At 37.4% G+C, this 16,315-nt stretch overlaps 1 protein-coding gene across 2 annotated transcripts in view; it reads right to left on the bottom strand.

The window, feature by feature from the left end:
* Window positions 1–5,368: 5,368 nt before the first annotated feature.
* Window positions 5,369–16,315, bottom strand: part of LOC121374746 (histone demethylase UTY-like) — a 134,341-nt gene continuing 123,394 nt past the window's right edge. For both annotated transcript variants that reach the window (XM_041501857.1, XM_041501864.1), the window contains 7 exons: window positions 14,883–15,088; window positions 14,110–14,224; window positions 13,365–13,509; window positions 11,177–11,361; window positions 10,303–10,429; window positions 9,356–9,523; window positions 5,369–8,685 (listed from right to left, as the gene is read on the bottom strand). In XM_041501857.1, the coding sequence (XP_041357791.1) occupies window positions 8,656–8,685; window positions 9,356–9,523; window positions 10,303–10,429; window positions 11,177–11,361; window positions 13,365–13,509; window positions 14,110–14,224; window positions 14,883–15,088 (976 nt within the window). In that variant the 3' untranslated portion in view covers window positions 5,369–8,655. The remainder of the gene's footprint in view (window positions 8,686–9,355; window positions 9,524–10,302; window positions 10,430–11,176; window positions 11,362–13,364; window positions 13,510–14,109; window positions 14,225–14,882; window positions 15,089–16,315) is intronic.

Raw genomic sequence — 16,315 nt, 5'->3', positions numbered from 1 at the left:
CCTCAGCCGAGTGGATCAAGTAACACTGTTAAGACTCTGTACAGGCCACCGCAGACTAAATGCTCACATGTTCAAAATGTTCAAGCTAGCACCTTAACCAACTTGCAGCTGTGGAAGGAATGTTTTAACGACATACTCAACACATTTTAATTAGTTATATGGCCATATGTTTAAAGAGACATTCCTGAGTTTGCTGCAATTTTTAAGATGTTATCGACTAACACTTATTAACGATCGTTAATTACATATCAAATATATTTTTCTGCATAAAATGTTAGTGGCTGCATATTAAACGTGTTTCTGATCGTTCTAATAATTGTACTAGGTTAAATGTAATTTTATTTCCTAAAATATAATTTTTTCGTACGTACGAAATTATTTGAAGACAAAATCCAGTATCGGTTTCTTAGAAATATTAAGATGACCAGAAACACATTGAATATACAGACGCTGCTATTCTAAACAAGAAAATATATTAAACAAGAAAATATATTTAATATGTATGTTTAATTGTAGAAATATTTTATTAGTCGGAAACATCTTACAATGCAGCAAACTCGGGAATGTCCCTTTAAGCACCACACAGATATTGAGAGAGGAAACTTGCTGTTGCCACTTAATGGACTACTACAGGATAGCACATACCACGGCTTATGTTACACCAGTTGTGTAGCACTGGCTGGAACGAAAAATAGCCCAATGAGTCCACCAATGGGGATCGATCCATGTGGACTCCAAAACGAAACAGTGGAGAATATTGTACAGCAGTACCCAACCTATTGAGGTTTGAGACGATCTGAGAGGCCTTTTGAAACAACCATACAAATCAAACTATGGTGACACACACACAAGAACTGGAAAAGACCGCTCATTTCATTTTACACACTGGACTACTGGTGTAGCTTGTGAAAGAAAAAAACCACCACCACCACCATATAATGGCACGAGTTTCCATTGTCCTGTCGTCTTCTATACAAGCAATCTTCAGACGAACTGGGTTTGATCTCAATGTTGCTCGCTAATTGGTTTTTTTTTCTCCAGTTTTAATCTCGGCAGGCCCAAACTGAAACAATACACAGCCAATCTGATTAAAATTAGCTCTACTGGTCTACCAGTAGATCTAACAGCATTGTGTGGATTCCCATGTCCAGGTGACATTCCATCCATAAATAACAATTTAAATATCAACCAATTACACTTCGCCTTTTATAGTGTTACTCTGGAGCATACAAATTCTTAAAATATCTGGCAAAGACTGCAATAAGCGAACTTGTTGGTCAATTTCAACATTGAAAAAACAGGGGGAAAAGTGCAGTAATAAATTCTGGATTGTATACTGGTATAAACAGATTTTATGGCTGTACCATCAGGGTCTTTTTTTTGGTCTTGAAACAAATTTTATATAAATTATATTGAAATTAGTTTCCAGCGTACTTCGTAAATTCAACCAAATCATTTCGTATACCATGGACATAATCGTGAATGTTTTCAAATTCTTTTCAGATCACTGGCATGATTTTGCAAGTAAGGTTTTGATTGGTCGAATGAAAGGTCAACTGGACATGAGCTCCAATGGGCTGCTGTTGGATCCACATGTAATAGTGGAGCCAATTTTAATTAGATTGAAGGCCAGCTGGCGGGAAAACACTGAACGTATCAACAAGTTTTTAAATGAAATACAGTGGCATGATTGGACATCCATGTATAGTGGACTGGCCTCGGTGGCATCGTGGTTATGCCATCGGTCTACAGGCTGGTAGGTACTGGGTTCGGATTCCAGTCGAGGCATGGGATTTTTAATCCAGATACAGACTCCAAACCCGGAGTGCTCTGCAAGGCTCAATGGGTAGGTGTAAACCACTTGCACCCATAACTAGTTCAACAAAGGCCATGGTTTGTGCTATCCTGCCTGTGGGAAGCGCAAATAAAAGAAACCTTGCTGCCTGTCGTACAAGAGTAGCCTATGTGGCGACAGGGTTTCCTCTAAAAAAAAAGTGTCAGAATGACCGTATGTTTGACGTCCAATAGCCAATGATAAGATAAAAAATCAATGTGCTCTAGTGGCGTCATTAAATAAAACAAACTTTACTTTACTTTCCATGAATAGTGCTGGAATAAAGATAAAAAATTATCAGTGTCGGGTACTTTGGTCCGGGTTTAGTTTAACTGTAGTCATGCGTTACCATGGTGATGTATGGACCATCCAAACAGCAGTCTCCTTGATCACATCAAACCACAATACAACTTCTGATGTTTATTGTTTTTTTTACCAAAAATAAAACGGTTTTCTGAGAAAGATAAATTTATTGAACACAATAAATAAGACATAAGACGATGATGACTGAGTACAGTGATAGACAAGAGAATGAAACATGATATTTCAAACAGATCGAAACCTACATGTTCTGTTTGAGAAATCTACATGCTGTTTATGAGAAATCTACATGCTGTTTGTCAGAAATCTACATGTTGTTTATGAGAAATTTACATGCTGTTTATGAGAAAATCTACCAACATATGTACACTGTCTGTCACAATACAGCCAGACACATATGGGAGGGTTTCAAATAATTATACAGCATCTGCAAGCCAAACGAAAACCACACACCCATGGTCCCCATTAACATACGCTAAACCTGTCAGCATGAAACATGGTTCTATCCCAGTTGACTGACAGACCAATAAGAAACAAGATGAGAACTTGTGTCGAATCCGACCCACAAATATAAAGCTGTCTTAGATTGGTCAGGTTGGGAAGTTTGGTAAAAAAAATATCTGGATGGGTACTGAAGGGCTTCTATTTCTTCTTTTTTTTGGTACAATTTTATGCATGGTGGGAGATCAGGTGTGGGGGAGGGTTCTTTCAACAGGCTGCAGGACAGGTGGGCACCCATCAAATAAATTCTTATTTCTTGAATGCAAAAATATTTTCTTCATAACAAGTGTTTCCCTTTTTTCCCCACCATAGTCTTTTTTATTATTATTATTTTGTTAATGCTAGTTAGTAGGTAATAAAAAAAATATGCCTCCCACAACTTGTAAAACGTTCTGGAATAGTCCTTGTAAAATTAAACAGAAATAGGCATTTATACAGACCCACATACATGGTCTGTTTACCTATCCTCTTCAAGTAGTCATCTATATTGGCATATGGCTTGTTTGCCCGAGCCGTGTTCAGGAATCCGAGTGAACGCGATGACTTGTGAGACTGGTTTTTTGTGCCCAACGTTTAATGAATATGACAGGACAGACAATGATGGAAACCAGTCGAAACATTCGAGAACACGCGCCCTCCTGAACACGCCACGGCTCCCTTCACTTCTCAAATAAATATTGTTTATATCAAATTTAAACAAAACAAAGTACCGATAACAGAACGCACATTAGCTAGCCGAGAGATCTGTTCACAAACTATCAATAAGATAACAAGGTACTCGTATATACAAACGGATGCTAGGGATCTAAACCATGCCGACAAACGCAGATTTCAATTACAGGTACAACAAAACTATGTACAAACTAGGTAACACATTACCGTACGGCCATATACAAAATAATCAACTAATTATTCAAGAACATACATGTATGCATGTCAGCAAGTTTTTGTAAAATAAAAAGTGTAAATTTGTTAAATATATATATAATTATTTATATGTAAGCAACACAAGAAAATGTTGCTATAAAAAAAGTGAACAATATGATTTCGATGTTACAAGACTTGCAAGTATGTGTTATTATGATGACAAGTTGATGTTTCTTTCCTGGTACAAAAAACATGTTATAAAAATGATTTATTCAGTCACATCTTATAATGCTTTCCTTCAATATTATTTTGGTCACAAATCCCGTAAGCTTGGATTCAAGCACGCTGTGCTGGGCATAAACCTCAGCTATCTGTCCAGGACAGTGAGTCAGTTGTTAGTGACAGAAGAGCTAGGGTGTTAAAACTCGCACTGGGTGGAAGCAGTACCGGGCTGCGAACCCAGTACCTACTAGAGCTGCAACGATTCACTCATGTATTCGGTGCACCGAATACAGGCTATCCACGATACGTATTCGTTACCCAAAGAACTGAATATATTTGTGTTTTTTAAATAACTTTATTATTATTATTAATTATATAACTTTAGAAAGACCACAGTTTGCAAGCTGTATGTACACACAGAAGTATTTTAAGCAGTCTGTTTTGTTTTTTCGTCTGGTTAATTTTCTTTTTATTATAATTTAGTTTTTATAACTGACATTTAATTTTTTAATTTTCAACCTCTAACACTCCAAAGTTTAATGTTAAACACATCCTACTATTTAAATACTATTTTTTACTTTTGTTCACCGGTGTCTTGCTTCATTCAGCAAGTCAGTAGTACAGTATTGGTAAATTCACTGTAATTATTGGTATTCGTGAATATTTATTCATATTCGAGAACCCATATTCGTGATACGTATCGTATTCGCCACTTGGTGTATTCGTTGCAGCTCTAGTACCTACCAGCCTTATGTCCAATGGCTTAACAACACCACCACCAAGGCCGGTGTTGTACTGCAATAACAGTTGCCAGACCTCAGCTTTAAGGGGAGGTAACACTGGCTCTCCATCACTCCACTAACACTACAAGAGAATAATGCTTAGCTCCCCTTAGCATGTGAATTAAAAAAAACCCAAAGTACTACAAATGGATTAAATATTAATGCTCAATAAGATAATATATTAAAATGGTTATCCTTAATCTACGGTAGGGGAGCAAGTAACCACTCCCCTCAATTTTTGTCATGGGGAAATCTGAGCTACTTATTCTCTAAAAACTAAGATTTTGATTTTAATGGACAAAAAAATTATAATCAGGAACTCTTTGAATGGTGCTGGTGAACTGCAGTTTTCGGTAACATGGAGTGTTATATCGTCTCGGGTATAAAATTGGTAACTTTTTTATAAAGTAAACTCATTACAAAGAGTCAATAAGGTAACGGAGCTACAAGTACCCTGTATTGTTGATATACTGATAAAAGTGTGAAATATGTTTGTTCCAAGCTCAAGGGATTTCCCTTGATTTAACTGCATCCAGAGCACAGTGTTTACAACTGTGTGAATAATGCTCCTCAACAGGACCGCACAAACCTTAGTCCGGTGGGCCCATTGGTCTATTTCTCGTTCCAGCCATAGCACCACGACTGGCATATCAAAGCCTGTGGTATGTGATATCCTGTCTATGGGATGGTGCATATAAAAGATCGCTTGCTACCAATGGAAAATGTAACAGGTTTCCTCTCTAAGACTATACGTCAAAACTTACCAAATGTCTTACATCCAATAGCTAATGATTACTATATCAATGTGCTCTAGTGGTGTCGTTGAACAAAACAAAGTAACCTTTTTCAATAATTTATGATAAACACAGGTTTTCTTTCACATCGTACACAAATCTAAACTAAGTGTCATGGTCGCCTTTGGTGAGTTGACTTGACATATTTTGCAGATCAGACTTTTTCATGAGTAAATGTTAATACATTTGTTGTTGTGTGAACATATTATACAAGAAAAATAATTAACTGTTTATCTGCCTATTATGTAGTGTCGAAAAAGTCTTGTTCCTTTGTTCATTTTTTTCTATTTTCTAAATGTTCTATTGTACACCTGTCAATGAAAATGTTAAATCTGTCTGAGCAAACAAATTCTCCCCAAGTCTGTTTTAAGATGCACAAGGGGACTAACACTAAGTAACATTAAATACGACTAAATCCAACAAATATTCGCATCTTCCTTATCGTTACCGCACTACACCGAATCTCATTTACAGGTGTATTTTCAGTCACTCAGTCTGACTAGGCTATTAGTAGTTTGAATACATGGTGTGTCATCAATGTTCTAACTAAACCGCTCTAGGTAACGCGGTTGGACTTCAACAAGTACATGAAAACCCTGAGATGGTATAATTCTTTTTCTTCTATGCTCTATTATGGATAAATTCTGCAAAAAATAGAATATAAATGTATCACATCAATAAATATCGCTGCCGCCCATTAGCTGAAATTATGATAGGAGCAACCTGCCAGTCAGTCGACCAACTGTTGACAAATTAAAATGTGTGAGAGAACAGAGAATACAAAAATTCTCAGCTGATGAGATATCCTGCTAACAGATTTTCGGAGCTATCTTAGCGCTACGACATCATAAAACTGCGGTAAGCTATGGACATCACTACAACAGATGCCATAGTCCAAGACTGTTTTACGATATTGTAAAACTACAGGGAACATTTTGTTCAGTATCACTCCGCAATTCGCTACGCAAGTATCAGAGATCGTTACACAATTTTAAAACATTAAACAATAGTTTCTAACCAATTTTTAACTGACCAGAAATATCGCTAATCAAGATTTTGAAAATAAAATGTTCTCTGTGCTAAGTTAGCTTTGAAAATCTGGGCATTGGCTCTTCACCACAAGGCTCCCGTTTCAAAACAAGACAGCACATACCACATCTTTTGATGTACATTTATGTATGTATCACGGAGCATTGGTATGGTTTTGAAAACTTGTGTGCCCCGATATTTGTATACGTTCAGATACTTAAAACAAGTGTAGTCGAAGTTACAAGCCTGTGTTTCTCTTACACGTACGAACGTGTTAACTGTCGTAACATTTACAATGACTGAACACCTCCGTTTAAGATAAACAGGCTTTGTAAAGTCGGCTCATTGTTTTGGGACATCTCAATTTGTCAGACAGTTCTCTATAACCAGCCATCAAATAAATTAGATGCTTTCAAAATGAATGAAGGATATGGCAGTGTAATTGCATAGATATTACAGGTGGACCCAAAAAAACAAACCCAATAACATTTCCATAACACCATTTCTCGTGATGACCTTCTTGAATGAGGCGGGTCGACTAATCAGGGACTAGTTTTACAAAAAGCCGTCAGACTAATTTTGCATGTAAACGTAAATCTCCATATAAGTACTAACAGTACAAATAAAAAAAATTCAGATATATAAAAAGCATTTTGTTTGGTCTTTACTGTGATCTGTCATTCGTATTGACATTCTTTTACATCAAATAAATTTCAATTTCACCTCAACAGTTATTCTTGTCAGGTGTTGGTTGCACAACATTAAATTCATGCAAACCACCATTTGGTTACATAATGAACCTTTGCTCAATTCAAGATGGAGGTAACTGATTCAGCAATTCACTGGATACACAAATATAATTCAATTAACCAAACAATTGGTTACTAGGCAAAAATCATGGAGCAGACTTCCATTTATCTAAATGTTTTAAATATAAACATTTTTCTTGTTTTGAAACCATTAATTAACAAGAAAGTAGTTTGGAAATGTGTTATAGAATTTGTTTTTGGTCCACCTATTGTTGTAAACGATTCTTTCTTTCTTGCAAAATCCGGCATCCTGTCTATTCCACTGCATCAACTTGCCAACTTCGGATTTTAGCAGCAATTTATCCTAAAACTTGTACAGTTCGTTATGATGTGACTGTCTGTGATAAACTGCACTTTCTAAAACATGTCTTTAATACCAACTTACTGCTTGTTCAGCAAGCTTCTTGATAACTCTTAAATCTTTATATCAACATCAGAGCTAAACTGAAGTTTTTACAGCAGACCTCACCTAGAGACAAATTATTTAAGTAAAAAAACAAAACAAAAATGTTTTTCCCCAATAACATATCTATCATTACAAGAAATTATTTCACCATATCAAAATAAAAGTTGCCGATTGTTTTTAAAATGAGCAATTGGCAGATTAGTCGATGTTACAGCTAGTCCTGCTCAATGAATCCTGTTTCAACTGCAACCCATAACACATGCATTCAGTTCTTGCTCTAATGTCAGCTCATCTTTAACTGCAGAACGGGGGCCTAATTCACAAAGCCGCTTAGGCTTGCTTGAGCAACATTACATCGTGTTTGCAAGTTATTTTGCATTTAATTGCGAAATGGCAGTTGCGAGAGTTTAGTGAATTAAGCCCCAGGTCTTACTAATTTCCTGTCTGAACAGCAAATAAACTTGTAAACCTGTACAAAACATCTGTCTGTCATTACTACATATACTCTAGCAGGTCTTACTAATTTCCTGTTTGAACTGCAAATAAACTGGTACGTTTACCTGTACAAATCATCTGTCTGTCATATATATACATTTACTCCAGAAGGTCTTACTAATCTCCTGTGTGAACAGCAAACAACCGACCAGTCTGTACAATTTTTAACTTGTCTTCAAAGTCTTCCTGTAACCTGCTGTTTCTATGAGCAGGTAATACATTTTCCACCATTCACAGACGAACGTCAGACACAACAAGCACAACAACATCATTTTGTTTCTTTCTACACGTAACATACGCCAAGGAACATGAAATGAGATCAACATTCAGATTTAATGTGGGTCGTCAGACGACCACCAATGAAACGTCGATTGTCATGGACAACGACCAATGAAACAATGTCCATTTTCACACCACGCCCACAAGGTTCGAGATATTATTACGGCAAGCAACACTGGCCTGCCATTACGCCACATTACTCAGATGACACATTACTCAGTTGACGAAAAGCCACGAACAGCAAATGCAAACGTCTTCCACTGTGATATATAACATGACACGAACTGTCAGTATTGTGAAGAGCTAACCACATGGCTTATCCCATAGTGATGGGTGCTGGATGTGGCTGAAAATGAAACAAATATATATAAACATTCAATTTATATATATATATATATATATATATATATATAGAGATAGAGATAGAGATAGAGATAGAGATAGAGATAGAGATAGAGATAGAGATAGAGATAGAGAGAGAGAGAGAGAGCAGAGGGTGTTTCGGTATCGTCAATATCATATATTAGGAATAATAATACATTATTTGTATTCCTAATATATAATATTCATGATACCAAAACACACAAGGGTCATAATCTCTTTATCATATAATCGCTTAAAGACCATACAAATAATTAAAGTGAAAATCTACTCCGACCATGCCTAGGGGCAACTCTTTTCATTTTAAAATTTAAACAATGTTTTTTGGGGAAGGGATGGTTTTTTTGTGGTAGGATGGTTATTTGTTTTAAAAATTGTATGATGGACTTTAATTTTGCGGCGTGGACATCAGTTTTATTGCATCAGGGACATCAGTTGTATGTAGTCAGAGACACATGCTTAAGTACCACACAAATAATTAAAGAAAAAAACATGCTCTGACCATGCCAGGGGCAAATCTTTTCATATAAAACTAAAATATTAACAAATTTATTTTTTGGGTGGGTGTGATTGTTTGTTTTGTATGATGAATATTCATTTGCAAACTGGTGTAGTTTGATTGGGTGACGCCTCACCGAGTGGAGCTGGAGTTTGTCGTAGAGTTCGAGCAGGTCCTCCATAGTGTACTGCTGCAGGACGATGATCCCCGCCAGACTCGGGCTCATCTTCAACGCACAGTCCTGACAGTGCACAATGAACTTCTTTTCCCGCTCCATCACAAACAGAATGTTGAACACTTCAACCTGAACAAAACACAAATAACATCCATCACTAACAGAATGTTGAACACTTCAACCTGAACAAAACAAAAACAACATCCATCACAAACAGAATGTTGAACACTTCAACCTGAACAAAACAAAAACAACATCCATCACAAACAGAATGTTGAACACTTCAACCTGAACAAAACACAATGACGTAATAATATCAGAAACATTTTCTTTCATTTGTCCTAATTTCAAACAAGTGTCAATTGCATTGCTTAAATAATGATCGTAAAGACTGCTTCAATATGTATGTTTCTTTTATTTAACAACACCACTAGAGCACATTGATTAATTAATAATCGACTATTGTATGTCAAACATTTGGTAAATCTGACAGTCGTAAGAGGAAATGTTTTATTTAACGACACACTCAACACATTTTATTTACGGTTATATGGCATCAGACATATGGTTAAGGACCACACAGATTTTGAGAGGAAACCCGCTGTCGCCACTACATGGGCTACTCTTTCCGATTAGCAGCAAGGGATCTTTTATTTGCGCTTCCCACAGGCAGGATAGCACAAACCATGGCCTTTGTTGAACCAGTTACGGATCACTGGTCGGAGCAAGTGGTTTACACCTACCCATTGAGCCTTGCGGAGCATTCACTCAGGGTTTGGAGTTGGTATCTGGATTAAAAATCACATGCCTCGACTGGGATCCGAACCCAGTACCTACCAGCCTGTAGACCGATGGCCATTTGAATAAAACAGTGTTGAATTAGTTTTAAGAAACTGTTCATTCCATACCTCACAGTCATCACAATAGTGGGCGGGTTCGTCTCTTCCTCGGCCGTGCCACTTCATTTCAATCGACAATTCCTCCAGGAAGTCCATCGTCATTTGAAGATTGTGAATACATCGCATCAAGAAAAACCTGAAAATATCACATTTGAAGATAGTGAATACATTGCATCAAGAAAAACCTGAAAATATTACATTTGAAGATTGTGAATAAATTGCATCAAGAAAAACCTGAAAATATTACAACATTTGAAGACTGAATACACTGCATGAAGAAAAACCTGAAAATATTACAACATTTGAAACTTGTGAATACATTGTATCAAGGAAAACCTGAAAATAGCATCATTAATAATGGTGTATACATTGCATCAAGAAAAAACCCAGAAAACATTTCTGCCTGCTAATGTAACTAAAATGTATACATGTCCAACAGAAAACAAAAGATTCAAAGACAATTTCTGGTATTAAACACTACAGCACACAAACAACACTGACTGCATCATAGAGAACCAGGATCTCAATGAATTATTTCACCTGATGGTTCTGTCAGTATCAACTGAGGAGTGTTCTGGAGGCCAAGAGCGCTTTGCAGCCATCCATTAGACTGGGTTTTTTGCACCCAAACATTAAATAAATATATGATGGCAACCAGTCAACTATCTGTCAGTAAACATGCCACTGCGATAAGTTTACTATTTCTAGTATCCATTTAATACAATCAAATTCCATTAAAAGAGTGATTAAAACTATATTTTACAAATTAAAGAAGTATTTAAGCTTGTAAATGTATGTAGTTACAGATGTGTACAGATGCATCGATGTATAGTGGCACCCCTAGTATCTCTTACTGTTTAACCACCCGTCACATGGAACTCACTTGAGCGCCTCAAACAGCTTTGGCTCTGGAATACTAAGATTGCGCGCCAGGTTCCAGGAGAGATGCTTGAGCGGCACAATCGACTTGTAACTCTGGAGTTTGTTCCACTCGTAGCGGTCAGACGCCAACTGGAACTGCTTGAACGTCATCGGGCCGACGTTCCACGCTATGTTGTTACACCAACCCTGTCAAACAGAGATCTTAAAATGTCAAACTCTATAATTAAATACACTAATTCATGTTGCTACACCAACGCTGTCAAGCAGATCTTAAAATTAACTCTTATAACTAAATATACTAACTCATTAAAATGTATGATTCAACACATCTAAGAGTTGCACAAATGTTTTCCACCATTGTTGCAACACCACTGAAAAACTGTTTGCTACTGAAGCTACAAAATCATCAGCCATAAATACTGTAAAGCCCGTTGCCACCATTGTCGCAACACCACTGAAAAACTGTTTGCCACTGAAGCTACAAAATCATCAGCCATAAATACTGTAAAGCCCGTTGCCACCATTACAGCAACACCACTGAAAAACTGTTTACCACTGAAGCTACAAAATCATCAGCCATAAATACTGTAAAGCCCGTTGCCACCATTGTCGCAACACCACTGAAAAACTGTTTGCCACTGAAGCTACAAAATCATCAGCCATAAATACTGTAAAGCCCGTTGCCACCATTGTCGCAACACCACTGAAAAACTGTTTGCCACTGAAGCTACAAAATCATCAGCCATAAATACTGTAAAGCCCGTTGCCACCATTACAGCAACACCACTGAAAAACTGTTTGCTACTGAAGCTACAAAATCATCAGCCATAAATACTGTAAAGCCCGTTGCCACCATTGTCGCAACACCACTGAAAAACTGTTTGCCACTGAAGCTACAAAATCATCAGCCATAAATACTGTAAAGCCTGTTGCCACCATTACAGCAACACCACTGAAAAACTGTTTACCACTGAAGCTACAAAATCATCAGCCATAAATACTGTAAAGCCCGTTGCCACCATTGTCGCAACACCACTGAAAAACTGTTTGCCACTGAAGCTACAAAATCATCAGCCATAAATACTGTAAAGCCCGTTGCCACCATTGTCGCAACACCACTGAAAAACTGTTTGCCACTGAAGCTACAAAATCATCAGCCATAAATACTGTAAAGCCCGTTGCCACCATTACAGCAACACCACTGAAAAAACTGTTTGCCACTGAAGCTACAAAATCATCAGCCATAAATACTGTAAAGCCCGTTGCCACCATTACAGCAACACCACTGAAAAACTGTTTGCCACTGAAGCTACAAAATCATCAGCCATAAATACTGTAAAGCCCGTTGCCACCAATACAGCAACACCACTGAAAAACTGTTTGCCACTGAAGCTACAAAATCATCAGCCATAAATACTGTAAAGCCCGTTGCCACCATTGTCGCAACACCACTGAAAAACTGTTTGCCACTGAAGCTACAAAATCATCAGCCATAAATACTGTAAAGCCCGTTGCCACCATTGTCGCAACACCACTGAAAAACTGTTTGCCACTGAAGCTACAAAATCATCAGCCATAAATACTGTAAAGCCCGTTGCCACCATTACAGCAACACCACTGAAAAACTGTTTGCCACTGAAGCTACAAAATCATCAGCCATAAATACTGTAAAGCCCGTTGCCAAACCAAAAGGATAAATTTTTGATGATAATCGATCATTACACTGGTAGAACCAAAAGGATCAATTTTCGATTATAATCGATCCTTACACTGGTAGAACCAAAAGGATCAATTTTCTATTATAATCGATCATTACACTGGTAGAACCAAAAGGATAAATTTTGGATGATAATCAATCCTTACATTGGTAGAATCAAAAGGATCAATTTTGGATTATAAACAATCCTTATATTGGTAGAACCAAAAGGATAAATTTTTGCGATTATAATCAATCCTTACATTGATAGAACCAAAAGGATCAATTTTGGATTATAAACAATCCTTACATTGGTAGAACCAAAAGGATCAATTTTTGCGATTATAATCAATCCTTACATTGGTAGAACCAAAAGGATCAATTTTGGATTATAATCAATCCTTACATTGGTAGAAACAAAAGGATCAATTTTCGATGATAATCGATCACTGTAACACGACTAGCATGGATTGTGTGAAGTGAGACAACTCACGATGGCCTGGACCCAGTGCACACAGCCGATGCCGATCCAGACAACGTCGCCGGGTTTCTGGATGAATCGGTAAACGGGGACGTCCTCCTCGTACAGGTCTTCCAGCACCGGCCACCACGAACCGCGCAGGTAGTTCACGCTGTTTCTGAAAACAGTAATTATACTACCATTACACTAGTTGCTTCTGGGGCTGGTTGTTCAGAAACGTTAGTGAGTGTAATCAGTAGTTAAAAGAAATGGTTAAAACCAAGGGCTGAATCAAAACAGATAATAATTGAAGAAAACAGTAATTATACTACCATTACACTAGTTGCTTCTGGGGCTGGTTGTTCAGAAATGTTAGTGAGTGTAATCAGTAGTTAACAGAAATGTTTAAAACCAAAGGGCTGAATCAAAACAGATAATAACTGCAGAAATAATGTTCGAACTTGATTTACAAAAAACTAAGGTATCCATAAATAACCAAATAGAGAGTTTATTTTGCTTCTGCGCAAAAATAAGAAAAATGAAAATAGTAGTCGCCAAAATATTCTGAACCTAATCCGATTTTAAAAATGAAATCACACAACAGACGTCCAGACTCCGACTTGTTTAGTGTCATTGCTCATTTGGTACCTTAGATATGGGCAGAAAATAAAAGAGTGAAAAGCAAAATTCTTTAACAACCTTAACCTCTAGGACTATCCGGCATTTACTTATACATCGTCTAGTCAAGATGTAAGAGCACATTCTATTGGTTACGTACTTCTCACAGAGGTTGTGTATGACGCCCCAGTATTGGTCGGGCACGGCGAACCACTCGCAGTCACCGGGGCCGATGTTGATGTTGACAGAGCAGTAGTTGTTGTTCTCTTGATGTCCTGCAATCAAACAAAAACAACACTCGTCAAATGAAGGAAAGGAATGCTTGCTTAATGACAACTGGCTAATTTGACACTTGGTCAAATAAAATCTGCAAAAAGCTAAACTTAAAAAAACATTAAAAGTAAAAAAAAATTTTTTAATTTACCAAAGGAAGGAAGGAAATGTTTTATTTAACGATGCACTCAACACATTTTATTAAGAGTTAAGAGTTTAATCTGATGTGTTGGGAATCTGTGTGAGAATCGTCAAGTGATTTCAATATTTAAAACTGTCTCGGGCTAACAAACCTGGTTTAATGACACCCCAGCATGAAAAATACATCAGCTATTGGGTATCAAACTACGTTATTAAGTATGAAGCCAAAGCAAGGGTGCAAAAATTGACTTGTCGACACCCCAGCATGAAAAATACATCGGCTATTGGGTGTCAAACTATGTTATTATGTACGAAGCCAAAGCAAGGGTGCGAAAAATGACTGTTACCAACACCCCAGCATGAAAAATACATCGGCTATTGAGTGTTGGCTATGTTATGGGTGCGAAAATTGACTGTCGTCGACCTTAAAGAGTCTTGAGTGTAAACCTTTAACAAGTCTGGAGCCCTAATACCTTGGTCCCACTAAGGCGAGTAGTACTAGCAGTGTGTGGTGCGTACCTGGCGTGCGTGAGCCCGGCACCTTCATGTAGAGCTGGACGGTGTTCATGCCGAGGATGGTGTGGCCGACGTGACTCAGCATGTTGCAGGCCGACACGAGGCGCAGGAACGCAGGCAGCTTTGTCAACTCCTCCAGCTGCGGCTTCCAGCGACGCTCGTCGGACAGATCCAGGTTCGTGCCAAACTTTATCGTCTTTAGCTTCTTACTGGAAGATAATTCACACACAGTCAGTTATATATACATCTGGAGTTCGTGCTAAACTTTATCGTTTTTAGCTTCTTACTGGAAGATAATTCACACACGGTCAGTTATATATACAGTTATATATACAGTGTTCTCGCTGGGTGAAAATTAAAGGAGGGCGGCCACGCAGCACCACACCCTTCAAAAAAAACTAAAATGAAACACCCCCCCCAAAAAAAAAAGGGGGGGGGGGGAAGAGCTTGGTGGTTACCATGTTGTGTGTTGATAGACTTTGTGGAAAGACATACTCCTTATTTTGATTACAAAAAGTGTATACGAAATACAAGCAGACTCGTCTTTTAATTGAACCGAAGATGTTATCGGTCTGATATTCACTGGCAGTTCCGGTTTTGCTGAATCGATCAAAGTTTAATATTATTATTTTAATAAAGATTTCAAGATATAAGAAAAACAAAAAAGACATTTGTGTGATCCCCTAATGTCGAAAACATTTTTTGTTATTCCCATCTTCATCGAATGAATCAATCACTGTGATAAGTTTCGTTTTTGTAGTGCCGGTGTATATATTATTTGGCACCCAAGATGAATGATTTTAATACTAAACACTACCACTTCCGTTGATTTTATAAGTGGTGATATCCTCCCAAAATGAAAAGTTTACAATATGTTATAAGAACTGCTGAATAAACAGAATGACAGAAAGTAAAAATCATCAGTTACAATCAATTATATCTGTAACTGAGGACAAAATATCAGACGACAGTTAGTCGAAACAAAAGATAGAGCGACCATTCTGATATCGTGACAAATTTGGCACCAAATAAGTGGGGTTTTCTTTCAGTCGAAGATTGCCGAATCCATAAAAAAATTAAATGTTTCCATTGCTCAAATAAAATATAACTTTTATTGTTTGTATTAAAAATACAAATGGATACAGGTATGGGACAAAATAGAGGCTGTTAAAAATACTATTAAATTACGTAACGGTAACTGTTGTAAATGTTTCGTCAATTGCTTTTTCGTACACAACGCAGCTTGTTTCCTTTGATGTCCAGTGTGCAGACTGATCATTGTTTTTTTTGTGTGGAAAAAAAGTGTGCATTTGGAAATAGCGGAGATAGGTGCTGGAAAATATAATAGGGTGCTGAAAAATAAAGAGGGGGGCAGAAAAATAAAGGAGGGCGGAGAACGTGAAAGGAGGGCGGCAAAATGCAATAGCAGGGCGGGC

Source organism: Gigantopelta aegis, chromosome 1, assembly GCF_016097555.1.
Source record: "Gigantopelta aegis isolate Gae_Host chromosome 1, Gae_host_genome, whole genome shotgun sequence".
In the NCBI taxonomy this organism is placed as follows: Eukaryota; Metazoa; Mollusca; class Gastropoda; order Neomphalida; family Peltospiridae; genus Gigantopelta; species Gigantopelta aegis.
This window is presented reverse-complemented; position numbering and strand designations above follow the sequence as displayed.